Consider the following 20,372-nt stretch of genomic DNA (forward strand, 5'->3'; position numbering starts at 1 on the left):
ATGTCCGTTATCTCCCCTTTTATTCATCATGGTCTTGGAAATAATTGCAAATAAAATAAGGGAAACACCAAAAATAAGAGGTATACGAATTGGAGAAAAAGAATTTAAATTAAAGGCTTATGCCGATGACCTGGTACTGTCACTAGAGGATCCAATAGAAAGTGCCAACAATGCCTTAGAGTTGTTAGAGGAATTCGGTAAACTGTCGGGATTTAAGCTAAACAAAAAACAAAACGAAAATCTTAACAAAAAATCTGGCCGAAGATTTAAAAAATCAGCTGGAATCAAAAACTGGTATTAAAGTGGTGAAAAGGGTAAAATACCTGGGAATATGGATCTCCCCGAAAAACATAAACTTAGTTGAAGATAACTATAGTAAGGTCTGGAAAGAAATTAAGAAAGACCTTGATACGTTGAATAGGCTGAAATTATTCTGGACTGGAAGGATGGCCGCGATTAAGATGAATATTCTTCCAAGATTATTATTTCTATTCCAGAGCATCCCGGTAATTAGAGGTACAGCGTGTTTTAAGAACTGGCAAAAAATCCTAGCTAAATTTATATGGCAAGGAAAAAGGGCAAGGATTAAATTTAAACTCCTTACAGATTTAAGAGAAAGAGGGGGCTTCGCAGTTCCGAACTTAAAGCTTTACTATGAAGCTGCTTGCCTTTGTTGGATAAAAGAATGGGCCATTTTAAAAAACACAGACTTGTTAGACCTAGAGGGTTTCAATATCAGGTTTGGCTGGCATGCCTATCTGTGGCATGATAAAGAAAAAGTTCACAAAGGCTTTTCTAATCATATCATTAGAGGTCCGTTACTGGAAGTTTGGAATAGGAATAAAAAGCGTATTGAAAAAGATACCCCTTGGTGGCTGTCACCAATAGACATCTTAACAATTAAAAAACCAAATTTGGAAGGTGAAAGATGGACATATGAAGATCTTCTAGTTAAATCAGAAAGGGGGTGGAAAATTAGACCCTATGAAGAGCTGAAGGATAAACTAGCTGGATGGATACAATTTCATCAAATTAATGCGCTGTGGAACGACCATAAAAAATCAGGGATGAGTGGGGAAAAGATCAAGGTACCAGGTGGAAATTTTAGAAAGTAACAGCAAACTACTGTCTAAAATGTACAATCAACTGTTATACTGGGAAACCAAAGATGAGGAGGTGAAAGGTGTTATGGTCAAATGGGCTAAAGACCTTGGATACGATCTGGAATATGACAGATGGGTACAACTATGGAAGAGAGGCATGAAGTTCACAGCATGCGCTGCTCTCCGAGAAAATATGGAGAAAATGATGTATCGCTGGTACATCACCCCGGCAAGGCTGGGGAAGATGTACAAAACCGGAGACAGTGCATGCTGGAAATGTAAAGTCAATGAAGGTAGCTTCATCCATATGTGGTGGACCTGTGACGTGGTGAAAATATTTTGGGGACAAATCTATGATGAGTTAAAAAAATACTGAAATACACCTTCCCAAAAAAACCTGAAGCGTTCCTTTTAGGCATGGTTGGAGAGGAGATCAAAAATGAAGACCAAACTTTTTTTCAATACGCAACGGTGGCAGCCAGAATTTTATTGGCGCAAAATTGGAAAACCCCTTATATTCCCTCCGTTAGAGAATGGCAAACGAAACTACTTGAATACATTGAGTTAGCGAGAATGACACAAAGAATTAGGCATCAAAAAAACACAAAGCTAAAGAACGATTGGAATAAATTTCTAAGCTATATAGAAGTTAATCTAGGAACTACCAAAATCACAGTGGATGATATTTAAAACCTGCAATGTATAGAGTATATAGAGTTGATACATTACAACTGCAGAAAGATTATAAAATTACCAAAAACCAAACTGAGATGGATGGAAGTCAACTGTCTGTAAGTTAGTCTATTTTATCTTGATATGTGTTAACCTGCTTTTTCTTTCTATTTTTCCTTTTTCTTTCTTTATTTTTTGCCTTTTTATTAATATTTTGTAAATGTTTGTATGTAATGTCTGTATGTAACTTTTCCAAAAAAAAAGAAGAAGAAGAAGAACTGTACAGAACAACCTTACATTTACAGAACAAAATATCCTTTTGAATTATATGCCCAAAAGGAAAAAAAAAAGAGAGAATCTGGTGTATTAAAGCATAATAAAGCTTCCATTTACGGTACTTAAAAAGGTAAAGGTAAAGGTACCCCTGCCCGTACGGGCCAGTCTTGACAGACTCTAGGGTTGTGCGCCCATCTCACTCAAGAGGCCGGGGGCCAGTGCTGTCCGGAGACACTTCCGGGTCATGTGGCCAGCGTGACATCGCTGCTCTGGCAAGCCAGAGCCGCACACGTAAAACACTGTTTACCTTCCCGCTAGTAAGCGGTCCCTATTTATCTACTTGCACCCGGGAGTGCTTTCAAACTGCTAGGTTGGCAGGCGCTGGGACCGAACAACGGGAGCGCACCCCGCCGCGGGGATTCGAACCGCCGACCTTTCGATCGGCAAGCCCTAGGCGCTGAGGCTTTTACCCACAGCGCCACCCGCGTCCCTTTTACGGTACTTAGCATAGCCTAATAAAAAACAGTAAGCAAAACAGTAAGGACCCTCATACTTATGGGACCGCCACTCCTGGTATGTTCCACAGAGGACCCTAATGTCCATGAATAATAATAGCTTAAACATCCCGGGCCCCAAGAAAGCCAGACTATCCTCCACCAGGGCCAGGGTTTTTTTCAGTGATGGCTCTGACCTGGTGGAATGCTCTGTCCCACGAGATTAGGGCCCTGCTGGACTTCATCTCCTTCCGCAGGGTCTATAAGACAGAGCTATTCCTCCTGGCCTTCAATTTGAATTAGCCTGATCATCTATTCCCTTTCCCCTTTCCTCTTCTATGAAGAAATCCTTTCTGGGACCCCACATTTAAATTCTTCCCTGGTCTCCTTGCTGGCCCTAATAGGACCAACTTGGCCAGTTAGCCCTGGGAATCATTTGATGTCAACTGACTGGTTTTTTTTTTTTCCCTCCTCAAAATGCCCCCTGAAATGTTAAATTTATTGATATTGATGCTGCATTTTATGTGGGTTTATGCTGTTTTTAAGTCACATTTTAATCAATGTTTTATATCTGCTGTTAGCCGCCCTGAGCCCAGTTTTTAAACTGGGAAGGGCGGGGTATAAATAAAATTTATTTATTTATTTATTTATTTATATATATTTATTTATATATATAAAATGATGATAAAGAAAGGAAAAAGAAAGAAGGAAGCAAGCCGGGGAAAGCAGAGCTCCACAGCAGTCAACAGAGAAGCAGTGCCTGAAAAGAGTTTTCTAAACAGGAATGTGTTCTGATGATTTGCTGTATTGAGTCAAGCTACAGATTACATTGAGATGATTCCCTCCATTTCTTTGCTCCCTTTGGTTTATTGAGACCTGGTTTTAAACTGACAAACCATTCTAGTCCCAAATTACAGATTCACAGGACAATTCATACTAGTGGAATCCTTGCTCAAAGGAAGAGGAAATACTTCTACTGCTACAAAGAAAACCAATTATTATCTTTTTTTCACATTTTAAAGTTTCCATTCCTCTGTGAATCCTGACCTGTTTCCTGGTGTTGCAGGATTACACCCCAAGCCCCAGTACAAATGAAATATGAGATTGTTTTGTTTGAACACTTTGATATCACTCTTAATCACATTATTTCAGGGTGGCTTACAATACACAGAACTAAAATCATACTTGATCTTAACAATGCCTATATTTTTTTAAAAAATTGACTGTGATTTGCATCTACAAAAGTAATGGCTTCACTCTGACTTTCCTGGCAATATATGCTCAGGACAGAACTCACGGGCAGAGGTAACATGGATTCACAGTTTAGAAAACAAACCCAACCCAATGCATTGGTTACCAAAAGTGCCACTCTGCGCTAAACTTCTGGAAAAAAATGTCTCTCCATGCAATTAACCAAATCATTGTATTTTGTTCAATTCATCAAAGCTCAAGGGGCTTTGCAGTAGCCACTTGAAAAGAGTCAATAAGCAAGCCTAGATGTTGTTAGAATAAATAATACTCTACTCAGGAGAATAGTTAGTGTAGGGGCAGCTTCCAGGCATGACCATTTCATTTCTCACATTTCCCCATTATTGGCCAAAATTGAAATGGGTGCTGGCTCCATTGGTAACTCCCTGTTTCTAAAGTGCAACTCACAAACCTCTTTTAGAATAGTATTCTCAGAGAAATTCCTAACCCAATGTAGTCCCTTCCTCTTAAAGGAAACGAGAGCATCAAAGAGCAAACTATAGAAGGATTAAAGTGGTGAAATCATCTAAGAAGTATGCACATAAAGGCACAGACTGGAAGGTGTTTCGTCTTACGAGGCTTGTGGGTAGAGGAAATAAGCCACACTGCTAGGATGTTTTGTCTATTGGTGTTGCTGTTTTTGCAAGTGCCTGGAGTGTGCAATGCAGATACAACCAGGTGTCCCACCAGTGACCCCTTTCCTGTTCCTCATGAGTGGTACCAGCCAGGTGGCCTCATCATCGGTGGGATTTCTTCTCAGATCTTTTATGTATTCTATGAAGTTTTCTTCAGAGAACAGCCTTCACAGAATATGTTCACACTTCCATAGTAAGGATCTCGCCACTTATCCCTTTAAATCCCCATTCCTTTTGTCTTATGTCTCCCAGATTTTATGCCTTAAAGCAATAATTTTCTTCTCACTGTTGTATGTAAGCTGCTTTGTTGGCCTTTAGTGGCTGAATAAGGGGATAAAAATGCTTCGGGTGCATGAATAATTCTACCGGTTCACAAAGAAGCATTTACATAATTGAGAAAGTTCCAATAGGTTCATCCCTGAGCCCTTCTCATTCTCAATCAGTGTCTGAGTTTATTAAGCTAAGAGATGTTCAACACTGACTTTTATTTGGCCAAAATAAAAATGTTTGGTTTTATTTTCCCCTATAAATTTACAATTCCTACAAAGAACATAGAACAAATATTGTGGAGGAAAAGGGTGAAAATGAAAAGAAAAGAAAAATACAGGTAATGTGGAAAAGAGAGAGAACAAGCACTGTTTCAAATTCTGTCCACCTGATACACACCCACCCAAAAAACACCTTTTTGGAGTACAAAGTGTTCTCACAATTTCCTATATCAAATTCCAAGATCATGCTTCTTAAAGCCATGGAAACTATTTATTATTTCATTATTCATTATTTACTTCGTTTTTGAAGTGCTCTTCATGAGACCAGGAATTAAAAAGGCATTGCTTTGCATTCCGCCGTTTAATTGGCACCTGAATTGCTGAGTCCATTCCTCTAAACGTTAACTTCCATCAAAAACTAAATTATTCACCTGGCTATCCATTGGGGTAAATTTATGTAACATATGTAATTTATTTTGAACTGGGTGGGCAGGGGATCGAATAAATTGTGCACCATTTTCAGTTTGCAAGCAACTGGAGCAGCACATGCAGATTGTATTCCCTGGACTGACTTCCTTTCTGGACATGAAAGGAATGAGTAAACATTGGTAATTTCTGCTCCCAGTTCTGTTTTCAGCACAATGGCCAATTGAATTATCATCTTGAGACGTGAAAAGAGCTAATATATCTGCACATAAAACAATTTAATACATATTTAGAATCAAATCAGGTCCAATATAAATACTAACTGTGACAAAAGTAAATATATTTTGATGACTGTGGCACAGTGAATTCTCATCTCCCACAGTTGATGTGGTCTTCCCAATTACAAAAAGTGACACAGGTTCTTAAGTTACAGATAGGTAGCTGTGTTGGTCTGCCATAGTCAAAACAAAAAAAAATTCCTTCCAGTAGCACCTTAAAGACCAACTAAGTTAGTTCTTGGTATGAGCTTTCGTGTGCATGCTAAGGTGCTACTGGAAGGATTTTTTTTTTGTTTTGACAGGTTCTTAAGGTATATTTAAATTGATAAAAACAGGGTATAGGCAGACACAGTCTATTTCAATCTTTAAACACCTGATGAATATGTTTCTATCACATCAAAGTTTTCTGCTCCCAGTTCTGTTTTCAGCACAATGGCCAATTGAAGTATCATCCTGAGACGTGAAAAGAGCTAAGACATCTACACATAAAAGTACAATTAAAAAGAAATGTAATACATATTTAGAATCAAATCAGATCCAATATAAATACTAACTGCGACAAAAGTAAATATATGTTGCTGACTGTGGCACAGTGAATTCTCATCTCCCCACAGTTGTTGTGGTCTTCCCAATTATGAAAAGTGACACAGATTCTTCTGGTATATTTAAACTGATAAAAACTGGGTATAGGCAGACACCATCTATTTCAATCTTTAAACGCCTGATGAAAATGTTTCTATCACATCAAAGTTTTGCAGGCATCTTAGAATACATATTTTCACCATATTTATCTGATTTCTGATTTTAATTTTTATATGATTTTATTGTATAATTTATGGTTCTGATAATTAACTCTTAAGGCTTCAATCCTCTGAGAGTAAGGCCCACTGAACAAAGTTGGGTGTCATTCTGAATAGAAATGCCCAGGTTTGAATTGGATGTTGTCAGGATTGTTACCTTTAGGATCAGTGGTACCTTGAAAGTCATGCCTAACTTGCTTCATTGGTTTAAATGAGAACTAACTTTACAGAACTTACTAACTTTAAGGAACTAACTTTAAGGAACTTACAGTGTATTCTTACAAATAAACACCAGAAGCTGCCTTATACTGAATCAGACCATTGATTGATCTTGCTCAGTATTGGAAACAGAAATAGGTAGCAGATCTCCAGAGTTTCAAGGAGGGAGACTTTCCCAGATCTACCTGGAGTTGTCACCTGGGACCTTCTAGATGAAAAACTGATGGTCCACCAAACTGCCAAAGAGCAGCAATCTGTCCAAGACTGTCTATGGAATTTATTTCCTGGTAGGTTTAGGACTGTGGCTTTCATGGTCCAGAGCACACTTAATCATGAATATGAAGTGGTTGAACATGGAAAGAGAGCTGAGAGTTTTTTAAAATCTAGTCAACTGAAAAGGAAAAGCAAGAGATTAACAATAGGAGTTGTCGAATTAATATGCAGAATGCAAATGACCTGATGAAAAATAAATGCCATTGGGGCTATATGGTGTTTCTTACTTTAGACATATGAGGTACGGAAATGATCAATTTTGTGATATGTTGATTCAGCACATTGCAGATTTTACACTAGAAATTCTGAATATCTAACTTTGTTTGTAGTGTGGTGACGAAATTCTACCAGCACACCCTTGCTTTGGCATTTGCTATAAAAGAGATAAATGAAAGCCCCAAGATCTTGCCCAATCTCACCCTTGGATTCCACATCTATGACAGTTATTATGATGCAAGGATGACCTATCGGACAACTTTGGACCTACTTTTCAAATCACATAGATTTGTCCCCAACTACAAATGTGACATTCAAAAAAACCTTATAGCCATCATTGGGGGACTTAGCTTTGATACCTCCCTCTCTATGGCTGACACCATAGGCCTCTACAAGATACCACAGGTAGGACCGATGAATAGGCTTTTCACAATTTATATTCTTCTGTTACTAATAATTCAGATTGGTCTTTTGACTCTCCTGGACAACATATTTGAAATGTCAATTCATGCACAATGAAGCAGCCATGTTACTGACTGGGATTCCATTTAAAAGGATGTTGATTATGAAGATGATGACAATAATAATAATGATTCAGAAATAGGCTGTTTAGTGAGGTGCTAGCCTTGCAAGCCAGGACTAAATTCAATATATATATATATATATATATATATATATATGGTGAAGGAAAATATTCAGATTTTTAAATATCACCATAACAATAGAAAAAAATTATCTAGGAGAGTCCTTGGGTTGAACTGTCCTTGAACCTATGAATGGCTCTGACTTAATATTTGTTGAATGAACAGGCACAGGATCAAAATGAAGGTTCATCCATGTGGAACTCTATAATGTTTGTACATTTCCTTTTAGCTCACATATGGGTCATTTCCTCCAGGGGAGAGTGATGCAGACCAGTTCCTTTCCTTTTACCACTTGGTTCCCAATGACAGCCATCAGTCTATTGGAATCATTAGCTTACTAAAGCATTTTGGATGGAAATGGATTGGACTTTTCGTTGTGGAAGGTGACGGTGGAGAAAATTTCTTGCAGACTCTGGAACCATTGCTTTCTAGGCACGGAATCTGTTCATCCTTCACACATAAAATACCACAAGTAGCCAATATAGAAAAGCTGAGTGAAACAGTTGATATGCTCTTCAATATTTATCTCTCTTTAACAGATGATAAAGTCAGTGCATGTATAATCTTTGGAGAATCTTTAACTCTTATATGGATGGGAGGTATACTAGTTCTAGGAGATTCTGAAAAGAAGGGAAGCTCATCATTTAGAAAGGTGTGGATCATAACAACCCAGATTGATTTCATATTAGTGATATTCCAAAAGCTTTTAGATCTTCAGACCTTTCAAGGTTCCATTTCCTTCACAATTCATTCAAAAGAGCCTCCGGGGTTCAATGAATTTCTTCAGAGCATTAAGCCTGATAAAATAAAAGAAGATGGTTTTCTTAGGGACTTCTGGGAGCAAGCATTTGACTGTACATTGCCAAACCCCAGTTTGACAACGGAAGCCAATGAATCATGTACTGGGGATGAGGGGCTAATGAGCCTTCCTGGACCTCAGTTTGAAATGGGCATGACTGGCCACAGCTACAGTATCTACAATGCTGTCTACGTTGTGGCTCATGCTTTGCATGTCATTTACTCAACGAGAGCAAAGCAGAGAGCAATGGCCCGAGATAAAGAACATGAACATCGGAATCTGCAACCTTTCAAGGTAAAGTGTTGAAATCAAATTCTTCTTAATTCAATGGCTTTAGTAGTCCAAAAGGAGACTTCGCCCAGATTATAATCCACAAGTACAATTTATTCCCTGAGAAACGTAGAATCATGAAACCATAGAATTGTATAGTGGGAAGGGATTCTAAGGGTTATCTAGTCCAATCCTCTGCAGTGCAGGAATTTATGTTGATATAATCTGGTTTACTTTCCCCCTCAGAATAAATTTAATCTACATTGCATTATTAATGGCCCATCTGTGGGGACAAAAAAGATTTTTCACAAATATAGAACAATGGAAACCCAATATCTTCTGGGAGGAGGGTAGATTGTAATGGGTGAAACGTGGGATGAGACAACCTTAAATTCCTCATGCCCAGCAAAACTGAAGATACTCCACTATATGCCATCCATCCTAGGTTAATTGTTGCTCAGCAGACTGAGTCCAGGATGTGATATCTTTTTAAAAATGGTGTTGTGGGCTTGGGTCATGGCTTGGTAAGAATTCTGTTCTAAAACCCTTTCAGAGAATTCACATGAGCCAGAAACCCAGCGGAACTTAGACTGGGGGGAAAGGATGGTATCAGTCAAACTCTGTATTAGAGACCTTTTGACCTCCCTCAGATTTGGGCCAATCAGAAATGCTCAATTTCTGAAAGGCGTTCCAGGTAATCTTAAATGGCTTCCTATAGTTTAAATTATTGAACCATACTTGCGAATTTTATGTTTTTAACCCCTTTATGTCTTGTTATGTTGCAATTAGCTCCACCCTTTTCTTCTTGACATTTCATTTAACAACTCTGCTGGAGAAACAGTGAGTTTCAATGGTAAAAAGCAAACCGGAGGTGCACTTGACATCATGAACATAGTCACATTCCCAAACAAGTCCTTCCTTCGAGTGAAAGTTGGTCAAGTAGACAATGATGCTCTTGAAGCAAGAAGATTTGACATTCATGAGGACAAGATTAAATGGCACAAAGGTTTTAACCAGGTATGGGTCCTGGATTGTGGGCCCTGCAGGCTCTGTCCCACTGGAAAAACTCCAAAGCTCATCTGAATAACAAAATGGTTGAAATGCAATGGTCCCATGTTCAATCCTCTGCATCTCCAAGTAGGCTTTGAAAATAACACTGGTCTGTAATAAAAAAACAGCCAGATGGACCAATGATCAGTTGTCCTATCCAGCTTTTTAGGGATTCATGCTCTACTTTTATAGCACAAGTTTATACCATCGGCTGTGGTGAGGACTGCAGTGCCTGCTCCCTTCCAAGGCCTTTTCCAGCTGGCCTGGGGGCGTGGCCCAGGCCTTCACATCCTGGCTACAAAAGGACTGTTTTAGATGTGTTTTAAAATGTCCTTAAACAGTCAGTGGCATTTTAAGTTCTTTTCCCCCTCCTTTTTCCTTTTTGGGGTGGGGGTGGGTAGGTGGGTGGTATGGATGGATATATGTTTGGGGTTTAATTTTACTATAACTGTTCTGTTTTTGTTTTTTGCTGTTTTGTTGGTTGTTGTATAGTTTGCATTTTGTTTTTAAGGGGCAGGATCAGGGCTGCCTGGGAGTGGGCCCCAGCCAACACAATGGCTGGGGCAAGTTCTACGCAGGGGAAGCACTGAGACATCCGATCTCGGTGATCATGGGCAGGAGGTGGAGTTACGCTAAGACCAGACCATGTAATTACCGAGGAGGTAGGCTTAGTTGTTGTTTGAAGACTATCCCTGCCTCTGGGTCTGGCCTTGACCTAGGTGGGTTGATCACCTAGTTTGGTTGTCCTAGGGGATTTTAACATCCATGCCGACACGACCTTACAAGGGGCTGCTCAGGACTTCGTGGAAAGCATGGCCTCCATGGGGCTGTCCCTTAATAGGTTTGGTCCAACTCATAGTCACGGACATGCCTTAGACCTGGTGTTTACCTCTAGTAACATGGGTGATGTAACACTAAGTAAAAGTGAAACAAAAGAAGTGCCATGGGCAGATCACTTCCTGGTGCAACTGGACTTCTCCGCAACCCTTCCCCTCTGCAGGGAGGTGGAACCAATTCGGACGGTCCGCCCCCCCCCCCCCACTTAATGGATCCAAATGGTTTCCAGAGAGTGGTAGGGGATGCTTTATCCCATGTTGATGGCCTTTCATCTGATTCTCTGGTGGCCCGCTGGAATGCGGAGTTAACCAGGGCTATCGACTGTCTGGCTCCGAAGCGCCCTCTCCAATTGCATGGCGCCCAGACAGCCCCATGGTTTTCTTTGGAGCTGAGGGCGAGGAAACAATTGTTGAGACGGCTAGAGCGTCGGTGGCAGAAAACATTCTGAATCGGACCGGACATGGGTTAGAGCTCAACATCGAGCCTACCAAGTGGCGATAGCGACGGCGAAGAAGACTTTCTTTGCCACCTCTATTGCATCTGCAGAAAATAGTAGCAGGAGACTCTTTCAGGTGGTTCACAATTTAACTGAACCACCTGTAACACCAGGGCCTTGTAAAGACCCCAAGATCACCTGCAACGATTTTGCAAAGGTTTTTGCAGATAAAGTTGCTCATATTCGGGAGGAGGTAGGCACCACCGTGGGAGCAGGGCCAGGGTGGGAGAGTGCTAGAGCCCTGTCTGGTCAAGTTGCATGGAATCATTTAAAATCCGTTACCCCCGAGGATGTGGACAGGCTGCTTGGACGCATGAAACCAACCACCTGTCTCCTTGATCCTTGCCCATCCTGGCTAATAAAAGCAAGCCGGGAAGGGCTGGGCGATGGGCTCTGTGGGGTGGTGAATGCTTCCCTCTGTGAGGGAGCATTCCCAGATGCGCTGAAAGAGGCAGTCATTAAATGGCTTCTTAAAAATAAACATTTTTAGACCTGGCCAGTATGGCCAACTATCGCACAGTTTCAAATCTTTCATTCTTGGGCAAGGTGATTAAGCGGGTGGTTGCTGAAAAACTCCAGGCACGCCTGGAGGATGCGGACCATTTGGATCCCTTCCAATCGGGGTTCAGGCCTCATCATGGGACTGAAACTGCCTTGGTCGCACTGGTTGATGATCTCCGGCGGGCTAGGGACAAAGGCGAGAGCTGTTTTCTAGTTCTGCTGGATCTCTCAGTGGCCTTTGATACAATCGACCATAACATCCTTCTGGACCGTCTAGAGGGGCTGGGAGCTGGGGGCAGTGTTATACAGTGATTCAGCTCCTTCCTCCTGGGCCGTGTTCAGAAAGTGGTGGGGGGGATGAGTGTTCAGACCCCTGGGCCCTCACTTGTGGCGTGCCTCAAGGTTCCGTGCTCCCCCCCATGCTGTTTAACATCTACATGCAGCCACTGGGAGAGATCATCAGGGGGCTTGGACTGGGTGTTCATCAATATGCAGATGATACCCAGCTCTAGCTCTCTTTCAAATCAGAACCAGTGAAGGCGGTGAAGGTCCTGTGTGAGTGTCTGGAGCCGGTTGGAGGATGGATGGCTGCTAACAGATTGAGGTTCAATCCTGACAAGACAAAAGTACTGTTTTTGGCAGACAGGAGGCAAGCAGGTGTGGAGGACTCCCTGGTCCTGAATGGAGTAACTGTGCCCCTGAAGGACCAGGTGAGCAGCCTGGGAGTCTTTTTGGAGTCACAGCTGTCCGTGGATGTGCAGGTAAGTTCTATGTCCAGGGCAGCAGTTTACCAGCTCCATCTGGTACGCAGGCTGAGACCCTACCTGCCTGCGGACTGTCTCACCAGAGTGGTGCATGCTCTAGTTATTTGTCGCTTGGATTACTGCATTGAGCTCTATGTGGGACTACCTTTGAAGGTGACCCAGAAACTACAACTAATCCAGAATGTGGCATCTAGACTGGTGACTGGGAGCGGCCACAGAGACCACATAACACCGGTCTCGAAAGACCTACATTGGCTCCCAGTACGTTTCTGGGCAAAATTCAAAGTGTTGGTATTGACCTTTAAAGCCCTAAATGGCCTCGGCCCTGTATACCTGAAGGAGCGTCTCCACCCCCATTGTTCTGCCCGGACGCTGAGGTCCAGCGCCAAGGGCCTTCTGGCAGTTCCCTCATTGCGAGAAGCAAAGCTACAGGAAACCAGGCAGATGGCCTTCACGGTAGTGGCGCCTGCCCTGTGGAAACCCTCCCATCAGATGTCAAAGAGATAAATAACTACCTGACATTCAGGTAGTTCAGGGAAGTTTTTAATGTGTGACATTTTGTGTATTTTTTGTCTTGTTGGAAGCTGCCCAGAGTGGCTGGGGAAACCCAGCCAGATGGGTGGGGTGTAAATAATAAATTATTATTACTACTATTATTAACATTTATGAGATGAGTCTTTCAAGTTCATGAGGGAAAAAAGAAAACAAATAAATAAATAAATTAAATATTGTATATTTTTTTATGGGGAGGAATGGAGACTTTCTCCCAGCTGACTTTTCTTTCCTCCTGATGGATAGGTGGTGCCTATTTCTGTGTGTAATGACTGCTGCTCCCGTGGTCATCAGAAGAAAAGGAAGGAAGGGGAGAAATTTTGCTGCTATGATTGTGCTCCATGTCCAGAAGGGAAGATTTCAGACCAGAATGGTCTGTGACTTAGAATTCATGTGTTATTTTCATTGGATAGGATTGGGATAGTTTGCTACTTTAGATCTAAGTGCTATGTTTAACTACCATGCTGCCTGGAATGTTTCTCTGTTGACTTCGAATATCTTCCCAGGGACATTTTGAAAAATGAGGAAGCCTCATGCAATACAGTGGCGTAGCGTGGGTTGTCAGCACCCGGGGCAAGGCAAGTAATTTGTGCCCCCTAACCCGTGGATTTGCGCCCCCTAACCTGTGGATTTGCCCTAACCCCAGATGTTGCGCCCGGTGCGGCCGGCCCCCCCTGCACCCCCCACGCTACGCCACTGATGCAATACATTTTATGTGGATTTGAGTGTGAGCGCTAAAATAGACAAAATGATCTATGGTAGTTGCACACCTACTTTATAATATCCCAGTGGCACCGGGCGCAACATCTGGGGGTTAGGGTTAGGGGGCGCAAATCCACGGGTTAGGGGGCGCAAATTACTTGCCTTGCTCCGGGTGCTGACAACCCACGCTACGCCACTGTAATATCCTAAACAAAAAAAAATATAAAAATGGCCAAAACAAATGGTCAAAAAGTCCATAGAGAAATGTTAACACTCCTGATGATGGTCATGGAGAGTTTGACAAATTTCTACTTTGAAGAGGTAAAATCAAACTGTGATTATTATTAGTAGATGCTGGATCAGACATTAAAGTTTCTCCTAAGTGGCCTCTGCAACACATGTCAGGTGCAAAAATCCATGGGGCACCCCTCAAATAGACAACCAGATACACAGTTCTAGATAGGAAACAGTGAAGTGATGATGTACGAGGAATACCTATCTGGCCAATCTGCACAGGACATCACAAATTCAAAATTATACCTTTTTGTGTTGTGTATTGTCAAAGACACTGGATTCAATGGCAGGTGGCATAGGCGAAGTGGTTTTACCCAGGCACAAGCTCCCTTTCCTCTATTTATTTTTCATTTGCTTGCCAATAGTGTAAAGTGCACAAAGGTCAAATGTGTGTAAGTTGTGGGCTAATTAAAGTGCACTTTCATTTTACAACAGTGCATTAAGAATGTCCAGGTTGAAATCCCAAAACGGTCACATGGAGGCAAATGAAGCAAATAAATTTTGTTTAGAATTTGACCTGTTTCTGTTTTTCAGATATGGATGACTGTTTCAGATGCCCAGAAGACCAATATGCAAACAGGAACAAAGATGGATGCATCTCCAAATCAATGAGCTTTCTTTCTTATGAAGAACCCTTAGGGATCAGCTTGGCCTCAATTGCTATTTGTTTCTCCATTGTCACAACTTTAGTGTTTTTAGCTTTTGTGAAGCACAGAGATACACCCATTGTCAAAGCCAACAACCGAGATCTCACCTACACTCTCCTAATCTCTCTACTGCTCTGCTTTCTATCTTCTTTGCTATTCCTTGGCAAACCAGGGGAAATGGCTTGCTTCCTCAGACAACCTACTTTTGGCATCATCTTCTCAATGGCTGTTTCTTGTGTGCTGGCAAAAAGCATTACCGTAGTTGTAGCTTTCATGGCCACCAAGCCAGGGTCCAGCCTGAGGAAGTGGGTGGGGAAAAGACTGGCCAATTCCATTGTCCTTTCTTGCTCTTTGATTCAAGCAAGTCTGTGTACTCTCTGGTTGGCAACTTCTCCTCCATTCCCAGATTTAGACATGCACTCACTAATGGAAGAAATCACTGTGCAATGTAACGAAGGGTCGGTGACCTTATTTTCCTGTGTCCTGGGCTACATGGGCCTCCTGGCTTTCTTCAGCTTCATTGTGGCATTTGCAGCTCGCAAATTGCCAGACAGTTTTAATGAAGCCAAGTTCATTACCTTCAGCATGTTGCTGTTCTGCAGTGTTTGGTTGTGTTTTGTCCCAACCTACCTGAGCACGAAAGGGAAGTACATGGTGATGGTGGAGATCTTCTCCATCTTGGCCTCCAGTGCTGGCTTACTGGGCTGCATCTTTGCCCCAAAATGCTATATTATCATGCTGAGGCCAGAGCTGAACAACAGAGAGCAACTAATAAGAATAAAGAATTAAGGCATCTCTTTGATTTGCCATCATTTTATTGTTAAAAAGGAAGGGGTAAGGTTTATGCATAATTCATTTATACTATTTACAAAAGTTCATTTAAAATTATTTACGTGTTGACTTCTTGGAGGAAATTTTGCTGGTTAACACTCCCATCGCCAGCTAAGACTTAAATCTTTGTTAGTACACTCTCCCTTGTGTGATAGGGAGATTAACCTCACATGCTCTGAAGAAAGCGGTTCTTTAAACTGAGTATGAGAACTTTCTGGAGGCAGATAAAATTTTGGAGAGAATCTGACATTGTGCCCAGATACTGCACAATATCCTTGAAGGTTAGCTCTCAAATCAGCAAAACCTCTCTTCTTTTAACAATATTTGATATTGGGATATTTTGAGATTATAACATGGATGACCCTTTCTGCCAATTAATTTTCACCTGGAATGTGACTTAACTGCAGCCATAAAAAGAGACATTAGTAAGAATATCTAACAGACTGCAAAATAATACCAAAGACATACCTGTTTATTTCAGATTCAGAGAGATGATAAATGGAAAAGGATGCTCTGGTGATTAAGAATTATCATTTTTTCTTACTTTTAACCCCCCTTCCTTTCTGTGAGTACTGGCTTTTTTCTTAAAGAGACAGACACAAGACTTCAAGGCAGACACTGTTAAGGTGGAGAGAAATATAATCCAATATAGCAAAGATATTGTTGAATGCCCCACTGATTGTTGTTATTGTGTGGCATTTATTGGGTGAGCAATTGAAAGAATTCATAGCTGAGAAGGAGAAAATGATGAACAAAAATGGATCAGAGAAAATTAAGACCAAAGAATACGCAGGACCTTTGGGGGGGTGTGTAACTGATCAAGGTCTGCCTGAACAGGAAAGGAGAATGGTTGCAGGTGATGGAATGGACAAGACCTTCACAAAGGTGCCTGGAGGTGTGAACCAGACAAGTGAAGGAGTTGTTATGCTGAAGGAGTGGAATTAATTCATTGACAGAGATAGCAAGAAACTTCATGAGATGCCAGAGATAGAGTTGAGAGAAAGGATCCTGTGTGCAAGTTGGAATGAATTTAGAGGGGAAAGTCACCAAGCCTCCGGCCTTTTGGAAACAGAGTGAAAGAAGAGGAATTTAAATTAGGACGTTGTCAGCGGCTGCCTCAGGTCCCAGCTCACAAAGGACCAACGCCAGTTGCTCTTTATAAACAAAAGTCTTTATTGTGGTTCATTGTAGGTTTGACATCCGTGGCGCGCAGCGCTACGTCTGAGTCCTTAGACCGGCGAAGTCCCGTCTGAATCCGCCCCTCCTTTACACCAGTTCAATACCCGAGCTTTGCTCCACCTCTTCCTTTCCTCCCTCTGCTCCTTTCGCCTCCGGGTCCTCCTGCCCTCTGGGGTCCCCACCCTCCTGGACTCTTCGGAGGTGGATTCTTCTGACTCCTCCCCCTGTCTCCGGCGGGCTTTGGGACCTGGCTCCCAATCCGGATTTTCTGCTGTCCCTCGCGCCTCTACATTTGAACTTGGCGCGCGCGCCCAGCCGCCCACTTTCCTCCTAACGGCTACACTGCTCCCTTCACTGCTTTCTCCTTCAGGGAGGCTGGCCGGCCCTGCTCTCTCCTCCGCCCCTCCATTCTCTGACGGAGGCGTGGTCAGTCCTGCCTCACTCTCTCCTCCTGCAGGAGGAGGCTTTTGTTCTAATCTGTGGGATTCTCCCCCCCCCCCGCTGCGCTCTGGTGGGGAAGCTAGCCCTGATTTCCAGATGCCGCTTGGCAACTCCCCACTGGCCCCCCTTGCCCTGACCCTGGGGGCCTCCTTCTGGGAATCTTCTGATTCGCTGGAGAGACTCAGGGAATCTCTCTGGTCACTGTCACACCCTCCTGCGCTCCCCTCCGATTGTTCCCCTTCGCTCTCCATCTCCTCCTTCTCCTGTGGCTCAGCCCCTGAGCCCCTGACAGACGTGAAATCATGGCAAACTGGAAATGGGAATGGAAGATATGGAGCTGCATAGCACAGTGATTAGTAGCCTACATAAAAGGGAAATTCTCTTTTATGTATTGTGGTTCCAAGCTGTATATGGCTTTGTATACCAATACCAGCACATTGACCTCATTTGCAGGCAGTTCAGTTCTTTCATCTGCAGTGGTATAACATGATGGTGAAATTTCGCTCCAGTGAGCACATTCCAGGCCAGCCTCAGGGGCAGTCTCACAAAAGGTGCATTGCATTCGTAATGCAATCTGGAGGTTACCCATGCAAGCAAAACACCATTAGGAAGTTTTAACAGTCTGAATAATCAATTGATTAATTCTCCTCTTTTTGATGATGCATCTGGTGTGTGGGTGTGTTGTGCTTTGCGGGAGGAGGTTCCCCTAGACTATTAGTGTAAAAAATATGTTTCCCAAGCCTTCTATAAACCTAGGGTTGCATGTGTGGCCCTTAGTTCAGGATTTGCTGTTTTGCATCCACAAAGAAAAATGGCACCACTCTGACTTTCCTGGGTATGTTCATTTGCCACAGAAGATTTCAAGCCACTTGCCACTTTGTAGGCCACTCAGGCCTACATTTTAGAAAACAAACCCAGCTGAACTTGTTGGTTACCAAAACTGCTACTCTGAGCTAATACTCTGAAAACAATATTATCTATTCATGCAATTAAACAAATCATTATATTTTGCTCAATTTGTCCATGCTCAAGAGACTTTTCAGTAGTCACTTGGAAAAATTCAATAGGAAAACCTAGAAGTTGTTATAATAAATAATGTTGTATTCAGTAGAGTGGTGAGGTTAGAGGCAAAGGCCAGAGAAGACCATGCTCATCTTATTTCTCACGTTCTCCTTTTATTGGCCAGACTTGAAATGGGTGCTGGCAATCTCACCTTCTAACCAAGGCTCCATTTGTTACACTTTGATTCTAAAATGCAACTCATAAATATCGTCTGGAATTTTTTTGCCAGAGCCAGTTATTACCAAATGTAGTCTCTTCCTCTCAAAGGAAATGAGAGCAACAACATATTATAGATCAATTAAAGCACCTGACAATATCTAAAGGGTATACTGATAGAGACAAAGACTGCAAGATTTTTCTCTCCTTAAGAGGCTTATGCGAAAAGGAAATAAGCTACACTGCTAGAATGTTGCATGTTTCCTGGTGTTGCAGGATTACACCCCAATCCCCAGTACAAATGAAATATGGGATTGTTTTGGTTGAACACTTTGATATCACTCTTAATCACATTGTTTCAGGGTGACTTACAATACACAGAAATAAAATCATACTTGATCTTAACAATGCCTATATATTTTTTTTTAAAAACAATTGACTGTGATTTGCATTTACAAAAGTAATGGCTTCACTCTGGCTTTCCTGGCAATATTTTCTTAGGAGAAGCACTCATGGGCAGAGGTAACATGGAGTCACAGTTTTGAAAACAAACCCAACCCAAGGCACTGGTTACCAAAAGTGCCACTCTGCACTAAACCTCTGGAAAAAAATGTCTCTCCATTCAATTAACCAAATCATTGTATTTTGTTCAATTCATTAAAGCTCAAGGGGCTTTGCAGTAGCCACATCAAAAGAGTCAATAAGCAAGCCTAGAAGTTGTTAGAATAAATAATACTCTATTCAGCAGAATAGTTAGTGTAGGGGCAGCTTCCAGGCATGGCCACGTTCATTTCATTTCTCACATTTCCCCATTATTGCCCAAAATTTAAATGGGTGCTGCCCTTCTCACATTCTTATCAAGGCTCCATTGGTAACTCCCTGTTTCTAAAGTGCAACTCACAAACCTCTTTTAGAATAGTATTGGCAGAGAAATTCCTAACCTAATGTAGTCCCTTCCTCTTAAAGGAAATGAGAGCAGCAAAGAGCAAACGATAGAAGAATTAAAGTCATGGAGATCATCTAAGGAGTATGCAAATAAAGGCAGAGACTGGGAGGTGTTTCGTCTTACGAGGCTTGTGGGTAGAGGAAATAAGCCACACTGCTAGGATGTTTTGTCTATTGGTGTTGCTGTTTTTGCAAGTGCCTGGAGTGTGCAATGCAGATACAACCAGGTGTCCCACCAGTGACCCCTTTCCTGTTCCTCATGAGTGGTACCAGCCAGGTGGCCTCATCATCGGTGGGATTTCTTCTCAGATCTTTTATGTATTCTATGAAGTTTTCTTCAGAGAACAGCCTTCACAGAATATGTTCACACTTCCATAGTAAGGATCTCGCCACTTATCCCTTTAAATCCCCATTCCTTTTGTCTTATGTCTCCCAGATTTTATGCCTTAAAGCAATAAGTTTCTTCTCACTGTTGTATGTAAGCTGCTTTGTTGGCCTTTAGTGGCTGAATAAGGGGATAAAAATGCTTCGGGTGCATGAATAATTCTACTGGTTCACAAAGAAGCATTTACATAATTGAGAAAGTTCCAATAGGTTCATCCCTGAGCCCTTCTCATTCTCAATCAGTGTCTGAGTTTATTAAGCTAAGAGATGTTCAACACTGACTTTTATTTGGCCAAAATAAAAATGGGGGAGAAGGCTGTATGTTTGGTTTTATTTTCCCCTATAAATTTACAATTCCTACATAGAACATAGAACAAATATTGTGGAGGGAAAGGGTGAAAATGAAAAGAAAAGAAAAATACAGGTAATGTGGAAAAGAGAGAGAACAAGCACTGTTTCAAATTCTGTCCACCTGATACACACCCACCCAAAAAACACCTTTTAGGAGTACAAAGTGTTCTCACAATTTCCTATCTCAAATTCCAAGCTCATGCTTCTTAAAGCCATGGAAACTATTTATTATTTCATTATTCATTATTTACTTCATTTTTGAAGTCCTCTTCATGAGACTAGGAATTAAAAAGGCTTTGGTTTCCATTCCTCCATGTAATTGTCACCTGAGGTGCTGAT

At 41.8% G+C, this 20,372-nt stretch overlaps 1 protein-coding gene across 1 annotated transcript; it reads left to right on the forward strand.

The window, feature by feature from the left end:
* Nucleotides 1-1,134: 1,134 nt before the first annotated feature.
* Nucleotides 1,135-15,473, forward strand: LOC144324907 (vomeronasal type-2 receptor 26-like). The gene is made up of 6 exons (XM_077917822.1): nt 1,135-1,319; nt 7,242-7,533; nt 8,002-8,424; nt 9,631-9,858; nt 13,288-13,414; nt 14,572-15,473. Exons 1-6 carry the CDS (start codon nt 1,135-1,137, stop codon nt 15,471-15,473), a joined length of 2,157 nt encoding a protein of 718 aa, XP_077773948.1.
* The last annotated feature ends 4,899 nt before the right edge of the window (nt 15,474-20,372 follow it).

Source organism: Podarcis muralis, chromosome 13 (assembly GCF_964188315.1).
Source record: "Podarcis muralis chromosome 13, rPodMur119.hap1.1, whole genome shotgun sequence".
NCBI lineage: Eukaryota > Metazoa > Chordata > Lepidosauria > Squamata > Lacertidae > Podarcis > Podarcis muralis.

What these genes read in the sequence shown, in the direction of transcription:
- LOC144324907 (XM_077917822.1), top strand. Translation starts at nt 1,135, where the DNA reads ATGTACAATCAACTGTTATACTGGGAAACCAAAGATGAGGAGGTGAAA. An exon ending in GAGAAAATGATGTATCGCTG is followed by an intron (nt 1,320 to 7,241) that starts GTACATCACCCC and finishes CTTTGTTTGTAG; the next exon opens with TGTGGTGACGAAATTCTACC. An exon ending in GAAGCTCATCATTTAGAAAG is followed by an intron (nt 8,425 to 9,630) that starts GTGTGGATCATA and finishes TGTTGCAATTAG; the next exon opens with CTCCACCCTTTTCTTCTTGA.